The sequence below is a fragment of the Poecilia reticulata genome, chromosome 8 (genome assembly GCF_904066995.2).
Source record: "Poecilia reticulata chromosome 8, P_reticulata-male-v2, whole genome shotgun sequence".
Lineage (NCBI taxonomy): Eukaryota > Metazoa > Chordata > Actinopteri > Cyprinodontiformes > Poeciliidae > Poecilia > Poecilia reticulata.
The window spans coordinates 5,093,841-5,112,410 of record NC_088837.1 but is presented as its reverse complement, the minus strand read 5'-3'; the positions used below and the strand labels follow the sequence as shown (position 1 = coordinate 5,112,410).

The 18,570-nt window shown below is 40.9% G+C and overlaps 1 protein-coding gene across 6 annotated transcripts in view; it reads right to left on the bottom strand.

Moving 5' to 3' along the window:
• LOC103468356 (serine/threonine-protein kinase N1-like) overlaps positions 1-18,570 on the bottom strand; it is a 47,856-nt gene that overhangs the window by 1,083 nt on the left and 28,203 nt on the right. For 4 of the 6 annotated variants that reach the window (XM_081609672.1, XM_081609674.1, XM_081609673.1 and 1 more), the window contains 19 exons: positions 17,314-17,459; positions 16,713-16,833; positions 14,046-14,191; positions 12,681-12,894; positions 12,400-12,594; positions 9,800-9,909; positions 9,570-9,713; positions 9,405-9,480; positions 8,615-8,756; positions 8,426-8,516; positions 6,675-6,766; positions 5,569-5,641; positions 3,550-3,641; positions 3,306-3,482; positions 3,133-3,195; positions 2,978-3,054; positions 2,199-2,341; positions 1,715-1,822; positions 1,143-1,223 (listed from right to left, as the gene is read on the bottom strand). In XM_081609672.1, the coding sequence (XP_081465798.1) occupies positions 1,143-1,223; positions 1,715-1,822; positions 2,199-2,341; positions 2,978-3,054; positions 3,133-3,195; positions 3,306-3,482; positions 3,550-3,641; positions 5,569-5,641; positions 6,675-6,766; positions 8,426-8,516; positions 8,615-8,756; positions 9,405-9,480; positions 9,570-9,713; positions 9,800-9,909; positions 12,400-12,594; positions 12,681-12,894; positions 14,046-14,191; positions 16,713-16,833; positions 17,314-17,459 (2,291 nt within the window). The other 2 variants (XM_081609675.1, XM_081609676.1) reach the window with 2 other exon arrangements.

The following is an 18,570-nucleotide window of genomic DNA, read 5'->3' as shown; positions in this document are numbered from 1 at the left end:
GTTATTCCTTTATGGTTGTTAAAGTCACAGGAGTCCCAATATAACGTTTTTAAACTTGCGATACGGTACGAATATCGCAGCTTTGAGCATTGGCCGATACCGATATTGACAGGATACAATATTATCGCTAAACATACCGTATTTTTCCCACTATAAGGCGCACCGGATTATAAGGCGCACCTTCAATGAATGGCCTATTTTTAAACGTTTTTCATGTATAAGGCACCGCATTATAAGGCGCATAGAATAGACGCTACAGTAGAGGCTGGAGTTACGTTATGCATCCACTAGATGGAGCTGCATCCACTAGATGGAGCTAAAGTGAATGTCAACACAACAGTCTGACTCCGGTCGGCGAGGAGAACCTTTCGCGACTGGGCCAGGGCGTGGCTGGACAATGGTCACCCTTCTCTGTTCGCGCACAGCATGTTTGTGGAGAACGTGGTGCTTAATGACCTGCAGACGACCTGATTCTAGACAGTCGGTAGGTAGATGGGTCAAGTCAAACTTCATTAAAAGGTTACAAACCAGCGTTCTGACAACTATTCCAGCACGCACTGCGCGCTTCTTCTTCTACTGGCGTAAATTAAGTTGGCGGCTGCTTACCGCTGTTTGCTTTACCTGTTGTGGCTCAATATTGGTCCATATATAAGACGCACCGGATAATAAGGTGCACTGTCGGGTTTTTAGGTGCGCCTTATAGTGCGGAAAATACGGTACATACTTTTATCACTTATTATGTAGTGTGGAACAAAAAAGGCTTACGTGATTCTACTCTAACAGAAAACAATAGTTAATGACAATAGTTATTAGAACAATTGACCATTTTATTAGTTGTAGGGCACAGGCACTGCTGGATAGAAATACTGGAGCGGACTGCTTTTATCGAAGATTTTAGATGCAGGTCGATATAATCCGATACTCGTTTTTCGGTTGATATCATACAGTTTACCGATATCAACATCAAATCGGGACAACCATAATTAAAGCCAGTTAAGCATCTTTTGCCATTTCATTATTCTGTTGCTTTATGTAATTCACGTCGATCTCGCAGTTAAAAGGTACTAAAATGTCTGAAAGTGAAATCTTGACAGAAACGTTCGACCGTGTTTGTGAAAACCTTGAACGAATGAGAGACTCACTCTGAAAAACGGTTGTTTCTTGACGTCCTCTGCGTCCTTCTCTCCGGAGCCCAGGCGCCTCTCAGGGTTTCTTCTCAACAGCTGGTGAGGGGAAACCAAAGAACTCTTAGAAAAAACACGTCGACACAGAGAGCCTGGCAAAGGGATTCCTAACCCTTGAAACAGGCTGTGTGTGTATGTATTCTCTGATATCCCTAAATGTAAAAATGGAGAGAGTACAGTATGTGGACATCAGTCATTCAGGTCTGGACATTGAAAGAGATTCTGCCTTCTGAAAGACACTAGATTATATTTTGATGAGTCAGAGTAAAGAACTCTACTCCACACTTATGAGATTTTTATCTGTAAAACAAAATGTGGAAAATTATTCACTGTTTCACTGTAACTACCCACTACTTTGATTATATTGACATTGGTCTTTCACATAAGATTTGATTAAATAACATTGAAATTTGTGGTTGTACAGGAAAAAGCACATAGAAAGGGAACACTTTTACTGGACACTGTCTCTAACATTTTACTTTTTATATATGAAGAATGTAAACAAGCAGGGGGAAGTGATTCGGTCTAACCCGTCTCATGATGCCGATGGCCTCGGTGGAGAGGAAGCGCGGGTAGCGCACCTCGTCGTTCACGATGCTGTCAAACACCTCCTCTTCATCGTCACCTGGAAACGGAGACTGAAACAGACCAGAATGGAAAAAAATGAGATGTGGAAATCAGTTCTCTTCATTTACTCAGATTAATATTCAGACTTGTTCATCCATATTAATTGTGTGCATTATATTATCTATTTCTATAGAGTTATCGGTTAGTTTTGAAGTAGATTAACACTTTAGAATTTATCTAGAGAATTAATTTAAGAGAAGACAACTGTGTCAAACTTTCTCAGAGTAAGCAAAAAAATTAGCTCTGCTAATAGCGCATTAGCAGATTAGCCACCGCTATAAGTTTCGACACAAACTTGTGTCTTAGCCTAATGCTTAGCTTCCTCCCTGCTGCTCCCCACTTCATCGTGGCCCTCCCTATCAGCGAAGAACAACCCTATGCGCTCACCTCGCCCACCAACATCTCGTAGACAAGTACGCCGAGCCCCCACCAATCCACCGCTCTGGTGTAAGACGTGTCCGTTAGCACCTCGGGCGCCAGAAACTCTGGAGTACCACAGAAAGTACTGGTTCTGTCTCCGTAACCCATGCCTGGGGAAGGAAAAAAACATGAAAGAGTTGTTAAAAGTGAAAAACTGGACATGAATAACAAAGAGGAGCATGCAACAGCAGCAGCAGCATGGTTGTCCCTGGAAAATGCTACTCATACTCTCCGTTTAAGCAGTGATGGGATAAGGGGGAAGCATGCCCCCTTGAAAAATGCTTGTCACCCCCCAGAGAATCATAATCAGTTCATAGAAAAGTATTCAGAGTCATATTCTTCAATGAAGCATAAATGTAAAACTCAATAATTAAATAAATACATAAAAGTTAGTAATATATATATACATTTATTTTGAAGTTTTTTTACTGGGCTGGTCTGGCCAAAAGTATGAACATTTTCTGAGCAGCAGCTGAGTTCAAATTGACATGTGGAATTATTCCTGTTTTAGCTAAAGTCTGTTTCAAAAGTATTCACACCCCTGGACTTACTTTACCCTCATTTTGTCACCTAAAATTTGAAGGAAACAAAAATAAAGGTGAATGACTCCTGAAGGCAGTTGTTTACACAGTTTTTTAAAGTAAACATCAGAGTACAGGGGGCTACCGATCACTTTTCTTCTGCATTAAACTGGTGCCACTAGATTGTGTTTGTACCAAGGTGTATGATGGGTTTTAAGCACTAACCTTCTTTACAGAGTCCAAAGTCAGCTATTTTCACAAAACCCTCCATATCAAGGAGCAGATTATCCAGTTTCAGATCCCTGGGAAAGAAATGGAAGTGGAACTTTATCTAGTGTTGACAAATGAGTTAAGTCATATTATCCCCCCCAAGTACTCACCGATATACAATCTTATGGTCGTGAAGGAACTGCAGACCCAGGACAACGCAGGCTGAGTAAAACCTGTTCATCAGATGCAAACAGGAAAAAAATTCACCAAACCGATTGGAGCTAAAGCACAAACCAGCTCTGCTTAATTCAGCCGCTAAACCTGGCGAGGCGCCAGAACTCACACAGCCCGCGGCTCGGAGAAGACGTCGGCGTGGATGTGCATCATGAGGTCGCCTCCCGCCGTGTACTCCATGACGAAGCACACGTGCTCCTGCGTCTGGAAGCACGCAAACAGGTTGACCAGGAAGGGGTGGTGGGAGATGTTGACGGTCTCAAAGATCCGCTTCTCACACATCAGACTGGAGGAGAGCAGAAGGAGAGGTGAAAGGGGAGTGTGTGATGGGTGAGTGGTAAAGCACTGGTTACCTTTCCACCTCGTCCCTAGCAACGATGTCTCCTTTCTTCAGGGCTTTGATGGCGTACTGGCTGCCAGTTTTTTTGTACTCCGACAGCAACACCTGAGAGGAGGAGAGGAAGAGAACTTTAACCAGCTGCAGATTTCCATGACTTTACTGCAAAAAACACAAAATCTCACCAAGTGTTTCTGGTCTAGCTTCTAGTGCATCTTACTACCCTTGAACAGGGTTTCCCCCAGTGTATTATAGGCCTGGCGGCCCGCCATGCTAGCACCACCGCCAGGCTAAGCCTTTCTTGTTTATTTATATTTTTTAGGAAAATAAAATAAAATAAAAAAATCGCCTTTTTTTTAAGCCCGATTGCAAGTGTTTCAGTTGCTCCAAGCGTTTCACTATCAGAGCAAATTTATTCCTAAAAGATATGTTCATAGAAGATATGTTGACAGTTTATGCATTTAAAGCTGGACCAATCACACCGCTGGGCCTCTGCGCGTTGCCTCGCGCTGCAGCAGCTGGATGTCTAAAGTTTACCTCAGCGAGGATCCTCCTTTCATTCAAACTGGACACAGGCTGACCGCTATGGATATTTACATCAACCCCCTGTGAGGAATTATGATTAGTTATGAGGAGTTATTGATTAAGGTAAGAGTTTAAACCCACCGCGTTAGCTCTGGTTGCGCAGCTCTACGTGAACCGCAGGAATAACTTGTAGTCGCGATTTCAGAGGTGCATTGAGCTGCGGTGAGAATGATGTATATTTGTGAACAAAACATTATGCGGCGTTTACATCTCAACACGCTGCCCAGCGTTTGGCCCTGTCTTCCCTGTAAAGTTTAGGTCTGTGTTCCCGGTTGGTCGGTGCGTTAGTCGTTAACGACCCAGTGCTAATCACTCATTGTGCAGGTTTAACCCGGTGAGGAGCTTTCGCTCTCCTCGCAGTCACGCATCACGCTGATTACATATTATTTTATTATTATTGCTAGTATTATTTTTCCGGTTACACTAAGCACCAAACCGTATCAAATGTTTTGCCCACTTAGTCAGACAGAGTTAATGCACCCGGCCACCGGACATCTGAAAAACTCGTCCAGAAACTCGACCAACCAAAATAGTTTCTGTGTCCCCTTGTTAAAAACTCAACAGACACGAAATGAAAGAGCTACAAAAGCCACATTAGAAGCATTGAATTAAATCTCCCGTTTGTTGCGCATCTCTGCGCAGTGCAGCGGATTACCACATCATGCAGGGCCGGTCCAAGGCTGTATGAGGCCTGGAGCAGAATATGACTTAGGGGCCCCTTTTGTTGCTAAAAACATCAGCACCTCGAACAGCTTCTGGAAAACCTAAAAAGCAATAAATTATAACTGCAGCTTACTAATTTGTATCTGTGAACAGACGGAGCTGAAACTCAAAGATTAAACTCAGCATCAGATTGTAGCTGTGGTAACAAACCAATCTGACTATGAAAATTGTTCTTTGAACTTCTACAAAGTAAACTTACCAGCTCCTTAAAATCTTACATATAAATGTTAAATAATTTAAAGTCTTTTAATTTATATATGCTGAAACCATTATGTCAAATTAAGCAGCAATGATAATCTCAATAAACAAATGTTACATTTATATATCTGTGGTCTATGTTACAATATTAGCCTTTATGGGGCCCCTGAAGCTCCCATAAAGCTTCAGCGGCTCCATCAGGCCCCCGCCTGATGGAGCCGCTGACTTAATTTGGATTTAACAGAAGTGGACATAATTGATATTTATTTTAATTGTATTTTTTGATTAGTTGTTTTTAAGACTAGTTGTGGGTTTATATAGCAGTTCACTGACAATGTTTTCCCATAACATATCTGATATTTTTACTTTTATTGTCTACTTAGCATCTTTTAATACAAAAACAGGGTGGACCGCCTCGACCACCGGGCTTAGCAAGTTTTCTGGGGGAAACCCTGCTTGAAATAAGAAAAAAACATATTTTTTTCTTCATTTCAGAAAAAAATAAGAAACTATAACTGTTCAGCACTACCTTCCCAAAGTGGCCCCTGCCAAGAACTGCGATCAACTTGAAGTCCTGCAGACACAGAGGCCCTCTGCTGGCTCTGAGGGAAACAACATCAAACAGATTCAAGTCCCGTTTTCTAAAACCAGGGTTCCCTGGTCCTCAAGGCACACTGTCCTACATGTTTTAGAGGTTTCCTTAATTTAATGTGCCCGATTCAGCTGATTGCAGTTCAACAATCGCCTGTTAGTCAGTCATCGATTGAAATCAGCTGGGCTGAAGCAAGGAAATACCTAAAACATGCAGGTCAGTGTGTCTTGAGGACCAGGGTTGGGGAACACATCAAAGATCTATCATTTGGCAAAGTATTGAATGAATGAATGGATGGATGCAAGTTCTACAGTCAATAGGTAATAGTCTGGAAATAATAAACATATTTTCCATATTCTATTTTCATCTTCTATATTTTTCCAGATTTGACCCCCCCTGCCCCCCCCAAAACCACAGAAGTCTAATTTCCAAACTTTTTTGAATATAAACTGGATGGATGGATGGAGAAAACCTTCAGTGAGCAGGATATGGACTAAAGTCTAGAAATAGGAGGAAACCTTTCCAGACTCAGTTCACATATTTAAATGTAGGACCGAATCAATCGCTAGAATAACTTCAGGTCAAACCTACTTTATTGATATCAAATGGAAATTAAATGTTGGAACTCATTCATTCAAATTATCTCATTAATCCAAAAATAAATGGCTTTGATGGAGGGGAAAGACGCTCTAAATGTAGCTATAAGTCTTAATCATGGGATTATTTAGTACAATCCATTATTACTGAAAAATTCAGAAGCTGTTTTACTCCTAAAATCCTTATTTTGGAGTTCAAAGTAGCCAAGTGCTCCTCACTCCGGGGCAACATGTGCAATAATCCTCATCACTGATGACTCGGCCCTATTAACAGGTGTTGCAGCCTGACACAGGCTCACACTGAGCCAGTAGGCAGTTTCCTGATCTCACGCTGAGGCGGCCATATTGCAAAGTCTCATGTTCGGGAGTGTGTTTTGATCATGAGTGGATGTGAGGTGAGAAAGACACGCTGGATAAGAGGGGAGGGTTCTTGTTGTGTGTCTGCACCTGCGCAAAGAGTTCTGGGACTGCGATCTGGTTGGCTGCTGCTGAGCAGGGACGTCGGGGGTGGGAGGGGCCTCAATGACGGCCGTCTGCTCCTGTCCGGACGGAGAAACAGAGCGGGGTGAAAGTGAAAAGGAGGTAAAGATGAAATGGCAGATTGCTCCTGTCCTCCTCGCTTCTTCCCTCCTTCCTCCTAGTTAATTAGTTGTCTTAAAAAAAACATCAGCGTAATTAATCCTGTAGCGCTTCAGCCCCACTGAACGCACCATCTGTCGAAGGCCCGACTCCACTTGAGCCCCTCGCATTCTGGCGCTCATTAGCATGTTGGACACACATTATGTACGCAAACACATTGCAGGTTATTGTTTATATATGGAAATTTCGTGCATGAACACAACTCTGGAAGGCAAAAAGACTTTTTTTTTTAACCTACCGCAGTAGAGCAGTTGTATTGAAATGCAACCTGGAGACGTCGGTGTTATTTATTTAGTGCAGTGCACCACAGGAAAGGGAAAATAACACAGAAAAACATTGAAGAACAACTCCAAACCACACCTATTCTTTTTTTCTCACTCCGTATCAGCTAGGCTACACATTCTCATTGCCTTAGCAACTAACTGACAACAACGTCACTAATGTTTCGGGATTCAACGCCAGAAAACACGCAAACATTTCCCACAAAGAACAAAACGTTCAGTCCGTTAAGTTTTCAGGCTTGATGTTTTCATTTGATGCAACGATCAATAAGTGATTGTCTGAACATAAACAATCACTTATTAACTCTTTCTAGATTGGATATTTTTGCTTATTTTCATTGTATGCAATTCTTTAAATGTCCTGTGAGTAAATATATTATCCCATTTATCCATAACAACTGGAACTTTCAATATCCACCATGTTATTTTCGCAATTTACAGTCTATTAAAAGAGTGCCCCTCAGATTAATTTCAACAAAACTCACAGAATTCTGCAGCACGTCTACATGTCACATTTGTCAAAGTCACACTAGCATACCTGACCTACTTGCCATTTTGTTTTAATTAAAACTTTTTCCCAATCTTGTTGTCTATTTGCTGACAATTCGTAGCAAAGCATTGAGTCACTTTTGTTTTATACATCATACGTACATTTAAGATTTAGCACCTTGTGTTGATGACTTGGTAGCTAGAACTAATGGTAGTCATCCTCAGCGTGCTGTTTTTTGCCCTCCAGGTGTCGACACAAATATTAGATTAGATGTCTATTAGAGAGGCACATCTCAAAGTAGAGATGCACCAATATAAAAATTTGGACTGACAAGTCCGATAACTGATATTTACCGAAATTGTACATATATCTCCCTACACTTTTCGACACACTACCCACATTGCCTCTCAGTTTCAGTCAAACACCCCATAATCCTTAGTCAGCTAACTGTGCATACCTACCTCAAACATATACCTTTTATACATTTAGTTATAAACAAGTTTCTGTCATGAATCTGGATGAAGAGTTGATTACGCAGGTTGGTTCTGTTCCAGAAAGTTTATGCTAGCCAGATTTCAAAATGGTTTCTGAACCGTCTTTTTGGGATTGTTGTTAATTTGGAGGACCCCTTTATATTTAGGGTTGTACCGATAAATCTGTCCTTATTTCCTTAGATTAGGGAGATCGACAATAGGCCAATGCTTACATGCTAAACCAAGCTTTAGGGTTTTACATGTAACCTCTGCCTGCTTTGTTTTTCACTGTAGCTGCTATTCATCTCAACTTACCAGGGACGCTGGAGCGTCTACCACATCTTTCCTCGTCTCTGCTTTCGGAGAAGAATCGCTGTCCAGATTCAACTTCTCCACTGAGATTTCTCTGCACAAAACACAAAAATGTGTGTGAACTCCTTTGACTTTCCTTCAGAAACATTCTTCAGATTACCAGACCTAGCCTCAGGATAGTCATTTCCGTACCCCGTGGTGTGTGTGATCGTGCTGCTGGAGAAGCTGGGTGCGTATGCGGCCGTGTTGCTCCCAGTGGGGATGGCGTTCCTCAGCAGGCGGACCCAGGTGGCGATGTCCACGTTCATCTGACGGGCACGCAGGAAGGCTTTGCCTGAAACGCAACACGCAACGAGACGCGAGTCAGAAACAGCCAAACGTCATCAGCGTACGGTGCGATCGGCCTCTCACGGATTTAAAGAGCCAACCCCAGCGAGGCTGCCGTGCTTCCTGCATCTGATTTTTCAGAAATGTTCATAATCCCTCTCAGAGAAATAATAATAATAATAATAATAAAAGATTCTATGAGCAGCAGCTTTGCTCAATCCTTCTGGATTATAAAACCTTTAAATCAAGCATAAATCGGGTTATGCTTTTTGCACGATTTACATCTAAGTTTCACCTAAAACCACTTTCAGACCAGATCTAAACTATAGTCTACATTAGGTCTAATTCACAAATCAAGAGCCCTAAATTTACCATCTAAAACCTCACAAAATACGGATCATGGTTGGAAGAACAAGATCCTAGATGCACACTGTGGACCAGAAAGTGAATGTCTTTGCTCAGAACGGACAGAAGCAATTGACTTATTGAGGACAAGAACTCCTCTGTCAGCTGGTGGAACCTAAAAAATGCAAGTCTGACAAGAATCAACTTCCTGTTTGCTGGAATTCCTGGTATTTTTTTTCCAAGGTTCCTCTGTGGAACATTTAGCTTAAGAATGAAAATGTTGCAGTGTCCAGTCTGGAAGTGAACCCACCATGATGCTTGGAGAAGACCTTCTTCTGCCTCTGCAGTCGGCGGCCTCGCTCTATGACCGGGTTGAAGAAGGTCACCTGAAAGCCAGACGTTTCTGTGTTACAGTCAGTTCAACCCCACCGTTGTTTCCCAATATTTGGTCACGCGCCGCTGAGCGGAGCCCCACCTCGGCCAGCAGCAGCCCCTGTGGCTCCAGCTCTAGCTGGACCTGGTGCCTCTGGTTGTCCAGGAACTCCTCCAGCTTCAGGTACTTCAGGGCGCACAGCGAGCGATAATCTCTCCAGTACACGGCTATCTCCATCTCCCGGGACTAAAGCCAAGACATGACATTTTTTTTAGAAAAAAAAAATCTCCTTATAATTACGCATTTCCAGCATGTCTCTAACAAAGTCTTACTCGCTCCAGTTCTACGGTGAAGGTGTGGTCCCAGGCCTGCTCCCCCACCGTTCTCCAGGGCGTCTGGCCCACCATGGTGTTCTCCAGCTTCAGCACTGCGCTCACCTCCGCTGAAAACCAAGCAGGAAAACAAAAACAGACACGAGTTCTTCTAGAGTTTTCTTTAACCTACCAGGCATATTTTGCAGGAGGATGAGTCCTCATATTAATCTTTGTTTGATCCATCAAACGTGTATAAGTTGATTGAGGCCTTCCTTTTAAGAAGGAAGGCCTCTTGTTCAGATTAAACCAACAACTAATGATTATTTTAGTAATATAGTTATTCTATCAATCATTCTGACGATTAATCGATTAAGCGGATAAAATAACTGGGACATTCTGCAGATTTTTCTTTGAATCACTTGAGCTTATTTTACACAGTATTAGAAATGTATATAGAAAATACAAATACACAAATTACTCAACTCCTTTTATGATGACAAAATAATTATTTTGCCAAAAATGCAACAACATATCATTCCTTCAGTGAACATTTATAGCAAAGGATGCATCTCTAACTAAAAAAAAATAGATATTTTTTTTAGTTAGAGTATAGTATTGGGCTGATCTATTGATGACTTATTTAATAACTAGATAGGAAAAGGAGGCAAATGGGATTTATTTATTTTTTTAAAGAATTTGAACTAGATGAAGCTAAAACAGAGAGTCCAGGGTAGAACAAATTTACAGATAAAGGATTTTTTTTAACCTTAAATACAAAATGAATGTATTCTTTGCACAGTTTTGGCTTAATTAATTGTTGCTCTAAATGTGTTGCTCTGTCAGCTAATGAATGGTCTTTTTTGAGTATACTCCAGTTAACAATTAAGCAATTGCCAAATTAGCTGACGATTATTTGAATAATCGATTCATTGGGATTAATCCGATTAATCGCTTCAGTCCTAATTCAGATTTTGGTTGTTTGTGAAGATTTTTGTCTCTTCAGGGTTTTTTTTTCTCAGCTGTTCTTGTTTCGTCCCTGCCATAAACGTGTCTCAGTTACAGTGCTTTTTATTGCTATCCCCGAGAAAAATGTTTTTAAAAAGCCTTATTTATTGCAGCAGGATGAACTCGAACATTAAAAATGAAAAAAATTAAACTTCTAAGTTAATTCAATGGGGGAGGAAAGCCCATGTTAAGAAATAATTGGTGCTAATAAATCATTGGTGAACAAGTTATTCTTTTTTGAAATAATTTTTAAACACATCAAGTATAAATACTATATATTTTTAAAGCAGTTTAGAATTTCTAGGATCTTCTATTTAGTGATCGTTTTGTTTCTGGGGAACAAGTATGATGTGACCAAGTGACCTTTTTGTTTTAGCCATTAGCGCTAGCAGGACCAAAGACCCATATTTGTTTTACCACCATGCGAAGTGAGCAGGATATATAAGGGAGTGATTAATAATAATAGAGGCGTTCTCTCTTCTACCATCACAAACACAAACACGTAGAGTTTTCTAAACTCTGGAGCTTTAACAGGAACTGCTTGCCTTGCTCAGACGAGTCTAGATTTAGGTTTTTACAACAAACACCCCTGGGAAAGCCAATAAGGCCTGCTTCTTTTCCCCAAAACTCAGAATGTTTTGAAATGTAGAAACATGTAAATATAAATCAGAAAACTGAACTTATAACGGATCATCATTAGCTATTTCAAAATAAAAAAAAACAAGAACATACGACCAAATCAAGACAGAAATTAAAATGGTCAAACTTCTTCCAGGCTGAGCTGAAAACAGGAGATTTTGTGATTTCACTAAGAGAAGAAATCACGCTGCCCTGTCAGCAACAGTAGAGGTGCCAGAAGTTTTGATGTCTGTAATTTCCACTAAAAACCTGGAACAATAAAGCTCAGTTTGTCTGAAGGCTTTTTACACGTATTCACAAGGGACAAGGGAGTAATTATTTCATATGGCGCCAATTTGTCAAGTTTCCTTACAAAGAACGGAGCGCTCTGTAATTTTCATCGCAGGTACACCTCAACTGTGAGAGACAGAATCTGAAAGCAAAGTCTAGAAATCATGTTGCATGATTTTAAAAATAATTAACTTGCATTTTATCACATGAAATAAATATTAGGCTCAGTAGAAAAGCAGAACCTTGTAACTGGGAACAGAAACCTTTGTTTACAGTCACATGATGTTTCCTGTAGTTCTGGACCAGGTTTTGGTTGGTCCGCTCCTCCATACAGATCGTCACCAGACCTTTCAAGTTTTTGGAGCGGTTGCTAGGCAACACAGAGTTTCAGCTCTCTTAAAAGGTTTTCTATTTGATTCATGTCTGTCACACAGATGAGGTGTGGCTGTGATAAAAGTGACGGTACTTATTATTCTTTGTAAGTAGGAGAACTTTAAAAAATGTGATCAAATACTTATTTTCTCCACTCTAACTCTGTTTGTTTAATAGCAGGCCTTCATCTTACTGTAACTGCACTTTTCAAAGTTGAAACTAAAGTTATTTTCATTTGTTGGGTAGCAAATACAGTTCCTGCTATGCCTTCCTGGCGTAGCTGGCATTAACGAAAAGCGGTTTGAAAAACTGGGCTTTAACAGGACCCTTACAGGAGAGCTCGTCGTTCTTGCTGGGGAGCTTGAGGCTCATGCTGCTGGTGCTGCGGCTGTAGAGGCCGATCAGCTTAAAAGAGGAGCGCCCGTCCGTCTGGGAGAAAGACGGAAGAGCCACCTGGCTCCCTCGGCTCCGTCCCGGAACGACGTCCAGCAGCCCCACGCAGCCGAGGAGGCGTACCTGCAGAGTGCCTGGAGAGAGACCAGGGGCGTCTGATAAACACGTCCGCTTCCAGAAACACGAGGAATGAAGCGAGGCGTCCCGTCGGCGCCTGTACCTGTGAGCGGCGACGGCTTGCTCAGAGTGCTGTACTGGTTGTGCACATACGGGGTGCTCTGCTGGGAGCTGAACGCCGAGGACGAGGCCAGCACCAGCTCCTCCTTGATGAGGCAGGCCTTGGGATGATCCTCCGGGAGCTCCTGGAGCCGCTGCTCCAGGGAGCAGCGCAGCAGGTCCAGACGCTGGGACGACTCACTCAGACCGCACTGGGCCTGTAGAGCGGCAGAGAAAATGAGAAATGACCTCAATGTTCGAGTTTGAGCTTCGAGAGCCGGTGCTAATAAACAAGAAGGGTTCGGTGAATGCGCATATGAAACTGGGGGGTTCGGTACCTCAAAAAAGGTTAAGAACCACTGCTCTAAATCATTCTTAAGTAATTTAACGGTAATGGTAGAAGTAATAATGCAAGAATGCATTCTAAAACACTTTACATTTTAATGAACATTTAACACTGGAACTGGAAGACATTTTAAATATCCAAAACAAATGAACAAAACAACAAATAAAATGAATTTTGAAGAATTTGTAGGCTGCACAGTGGCGCAGTTGGTAGAACTGTTGCCCCGGTTTTTCTACATGGAGTTTGCATGTTCTCCCTGTGCATGCGTGGGTTTTCTCCGGGTACTCCGGTTTCCTCCCACAGTCCAAAAACATGACTGTCAGGTTAATTGGTCTGTCTAAATTGTCCCTACGTGTCTGTCTCTGTGTTGCCCTGCGACAGACTGGCGACCTGTCCAGGGTGACCCCGCATCTCGCCCGGAACGTTAGCTGGAGATGGGCACCAGCACCCCTCCTTACACCCTTGTCCCCACTAAGGGACAAGGGTGTAAGGAAAATGAAGTATTTGTAAATAAAATTGTCCTTCAAATAAAGTCTAGTTCAGACCAAAGCACCAGACTGAAGACTTTTATTATCCAGTCTTTGGTAGACAGACAGAAAAAAAAGATAAATGATAAATCATGCCAATGGAAATTATTGAGTTTGTTTTAATTTATCACGCAATTAATTGATTTATATGATAGACCTATTAAATGTTTTTATTGACTAGCCAATGAATTTATTTTCCATTGGCAGTTCTACTTCTTACTGCACTGATTGAACAAATTAAAGTTTCTGTTTTTACACGTTTGACCAAGCTTAAGAAGGTATTTGTGTTTTTCAGAGTGCTGTACTGGTGCAGAGCTATCAAATAAATTTGTAATTCCGTACATTTTAAGAACTGTTTGAAGTCAATTCAAGTCAAGTTTTTCTGTATCAGATCGGTATCGGTCGATACTAAACCTCAGATATTTGTATCGGTATCGGACGTGAAAAAAATTGATTTTTTATTTGACTTGGCACTCTGTGGTTGTTGCCGTTTCACCTCAGCGATGGCCTTCTTGTCCTGGACCTTCCCCGCCCCCAGCAGCCGCAGCATGTTCTTGGCTCCCTCAGCCATGGCGTGCTCCACGCGATAGTGGTGCCAGAGCTCCTCAACGCGCAGCTCCGCCCCGCACAGGTCCGGCTTGCCTGGGAGACATGGGTCCAGGGTCAGGAAGGCATGTGGTCGACATCACACATGGGTACATGCGGTGGGGATTCACAAAAAGAAACCAAGCCGCAGAAATGTGCCACTGCGCTGTTGCATTTTTCTAAACATTGAAGGCTGGCAAAAACAGCGCTAAATAATCATTGTGTTTGTTTCAAAATAGTATAATTGGTGCGTCTCTAATAGATCCTTGAGTTGATTGCTTCTCTGTTTTTTATATTTCTTCATTTTTGTTACATATTCAAGTTTTCCAATGTGACTTCTTCTTTGATGCACCAACAAGCTTCCTTTCCCTCACCGCTCCTATTTTGTTTAGAGCTGCTCTGATTTTGAAACACATCAACAGACCAGATTACTTACAAGTCAGCCAGCTGCAACAACATGCATACACAGGTAGGGGGAGCTGTTTGTAAAGTTACACAGTCAAAAATTAGCAGAAATAATTTGGGTTGGTTAGCCTGTCATAAAAGAAAAAGAAAAGGGTGTTGATATTTTCACCATGCTATTTGTTTATTTGTAAATGCCAGTTTCAAACTGAATGTTTATTTAGGACCGTAATCAAAATAAACTAAATATTTAGCTCCAAGTAAAGTTAGCAAGTTAAATAAGTCATGCATTTGCTTTAGTAACTAAACATTTGACTTCAAACTACTGTATTTTCCGCACTATAAGGTGCACCGGATTATAAGGCGCACCTTCAACAAATGGCCTATTTTAAAACTTTTTTCATATATAAGGCGCACCGCATTATAAGGCACATAGAAAAGACACTTCAGTTTGGGTTGCCAATTTGTTCCGTACTCTATTATTACACATTCACATTTATAAAAAAGTGGTCCCCAAGTACTTTATATAGCAGTCTGCCTCAGTCATTGTTTCACTCACGGTGTTGGTGTTGCATATTGTGCCCAACTGCTTTCTGGGTAACACAGACCAACCGACACGCTGCCGCCGCAGTCTCTGTCTCTCACCCCCCCCCCTCCCCCCCACTCCAAACTTTATTAACAAACCAGCGTTCTGACAACTATCCCAGCATGCACCACGCACTTCTTCTAAAACGGGGGAAAATGAAGTCGGCGGCTGCTTACCGTAGTTGCTAGACCTGTTGTGGCTCAATATTGGTCCATATATAAGGCGCACCGGATTATAAGGCGCACTGTCGGCTTTTGAGGAAATTGAAGGTTTTTAGGTGCGCCTTATAGTGCAGAAAATACGGTAAATAAATATTACTGTAAATATTTAGTTGACCAATATTTAGTCAAAAATTAGCAGCAATTTAGTTAGCAAGCTAAATATTTATCTCTAAACTAAATATTTAGTTTGGAGTTAAACATTTAGTTGGAAGATAAATTTAGTGGAAATATTTAGCTATTTAGCTTGGCTATTTAGGAACACAATATTTAGCTCAAAAACTACTTACTTACTTAGCTAACTAAATAATTAGTTAGCTAAATAATTAGCTAACTAGTTGCTTAGTTGGCTAATTACTTGGTAATTTAGTAATTATTAACTAAATAATTAGTTAGGCAATATTGTGATCCAAACTAAACATTTATTTGCTCAGAGCAAAGTATTTAGTTTCGAACAAAATATTTTGTTTGCTAACTAAATATGTTGCATGGAGCTAGACATTTATTCTGTAAAATATTTTGCTTAAAACCTAAATGTTTAATGTGAAACTATATATTTAGTTTGTAAGCTAAATATTTAGTTTGTTAATTAAATGCTTAGATCCAAACTGACTTTCTTGTCTCTTTTTGACGGGCAAAATAACCCAAATTATTGCTGCTAATTTTCAATTATAATGTCACAAACTGCACCCGGTACACTGACTCACCCGCATCCTTTGAAAACTAAAGAAACCTACTTTGGAAATGCAGATCTCAAAGCCAGAATGTTCAAAAACAATTTGAGTCGGATCTGTTGTTCTGCGTAAATTAAAGTGTAAGATGGCATATGTTTTCACAAATGTATGCTCAAACATTGATTCCTTTAAGGAACTTTAAGGAGCTAAATGGATGAAAACCCCAAATATCCCCACAAGAAGCCTTTGAATGCGCCTCCTTCTCTCCTCCTTCCCTGCAGCCCTTTCTGCTGCCATCTGGGAGACAGACTCCCTTCCTGGCCCCCTGCACCTGCCCTGCCTCCTCTCTCCAGCCGCAGCTAAATGAGGCATGGCTTTTAGTTGTTGGGCAACATCAAGCGGATGGAGGAACATCAATAAGGCTCTAACCTAAGAAGGCCGTAATGGACAATGTGAATATATATATATATATATATATATATATATATATATATATATAAAAAATAGATAGATGTGTGTGTGTGTTCTTCACTGGACAACTATACACTGTGAAGATCTGAAGCAAGAACTGATCGATTACCACTCGCGTCATAAAATATGCAGCTCTTCCGAGTCCAAAGGGTGACGGGTGGGATGAAAGAGAGGATGAAGCTTAAAAGAGAATTAAAAAAACAGAAGAAGAAAACAAAAGCGGGTACTTTGGTCGTCATCGGACTGCTCGGTGGCCTGCATGGCCTTTCGGATCTGCATCCGGATGATGTCGATTTTGGTTTTGCTGTCCTGCAGCATCTGCTGAGCCGACTGGAGGAGCTTCTTGTCCTGCAAAACACACCAGCAGAGGTTAAGTGTTGGAATCGGCAGCTGGATTGGGATAGTCAGTGCCATGGAAAAAAATATCTCTTCTTTTTGCCACACATCAAACAAAATTTTATATCAAACAAAAATAGCATGAATCCAGTTTCCAGAAGTTTTTTTTTTATCCTTTCAAAAAGTTTCAGCTTAGGTCAATATGATGTGAAAAAGTAATTTCTCCCCTCAATCAACCAATAACTTTCAATAAGTGTTTACAATAGCTGGCAATAAGCTATTTTTTTATGACTACAGAGGAATTTTGACCCGGTCTGCATTGCAGAATTTCTGTGATTCATCCAACAACATACAACATAACTTTTTTCCACAAGATGTTTTAGACAAAAAAAAAACACTTTTGGCAAAAAATAACAGGCCATGATTTTAGGAATGGTCCATTATGTAATCGGGAAAAGAAATATAGATGTGAAAAATGGACAGAGAGTATACCTTGGTACCCCCACTTGAGTATATTGGGATCATGTTCTCTGCTCCCTGCTTGACCTTCAGCTCGATGTTTAGCTGTCGCTCCAAAGCTGCGATCCGTTGCTGATTGGCCGATGTCCGACTGACTGAGCCAGGAGACTTACTGGTATCTGCAGACACATGATAGGAGGTCGGGTTACTTCTGTGTTCACATCATCAACATGTGGTAAAGGCCACATCTTAGTGTCTATTTTCTTACTGCAAAAAAGTCAAGACAAAAAGTACTGTAAACTTTCTCGACATATAATAAAAACAAAGGGACCTAAATATTAATTTTCTATAAAACATAAATTATAGTGCAGTCTTGCAAGTACATCTGGCAAGACTGCACAGATGTACTTGAGATTTATTAGACCTCAAACTGTTAAATTTTTTAAATTAGTTTTAGATTCCTGAAAGCTACCCAACAAGTATACATAAAGTAATCCAGTCTTCTAAAAAATGCATTGTAGTTGCACTTTGTTATTTTCATTTAGGAAAACAAGATGGGACAGGTGAGGAGGGAAAGCGGCAGCATCTGTAACTTCCATGCACGCAAAGGTGGGATACTCAGTCCAGACAGGAGGCAGATTTTTGCTTTGATTTCATAAAGATTGTTAGAATTTCTTTCAGTAATTAATATTTCAGATTTGTTGTGTAACTGTAGAAACAGCAAGGAGAGAGAAACTCGCTGGAATGATGCTAACTAGCCTAGCATGTCACTGAACAGTGTTGTTCACCTTTTTCACTGGGACAGACAGGAGTGGCTAGGCTGGTATTAGGACTGCTGCTGACTGACTCATCTGTCGCTAAGTGTTGTAAAAGGTACAGAGACAAGTTCAAAGTATGAATATCTTGGTAATTACTTTTCCTTCATTGATAAATGCTAGCGAAATGGCGACTAACAGTAGTTTGTAGCTAAGCTACCTAAGCTAAAACACTCTACCCACCTTTCTTGGGGGAGGAAATAAGTCATAAATTGACAGCCTTCTTTTTGTCTGACTTCTCTTTTTTTGAAATCATAACTTTTTTTACCTGGCTGCTCATCTGCCATAGCTGCTTTTGTCTCTGACTGCTGCTAAATACCATCAGTCAAGCGCGTGCAGCAGGACCAAACCATTTCATGCAAATGGTTTTTGTATGAAATACTTTTTTTTTTTTTGTCTGGGAGTAGTAATATTTATCTTTTACTGCCAAAAATGAATAAAAAGAGATATTATTGATTTATTGTTTACAAGGATT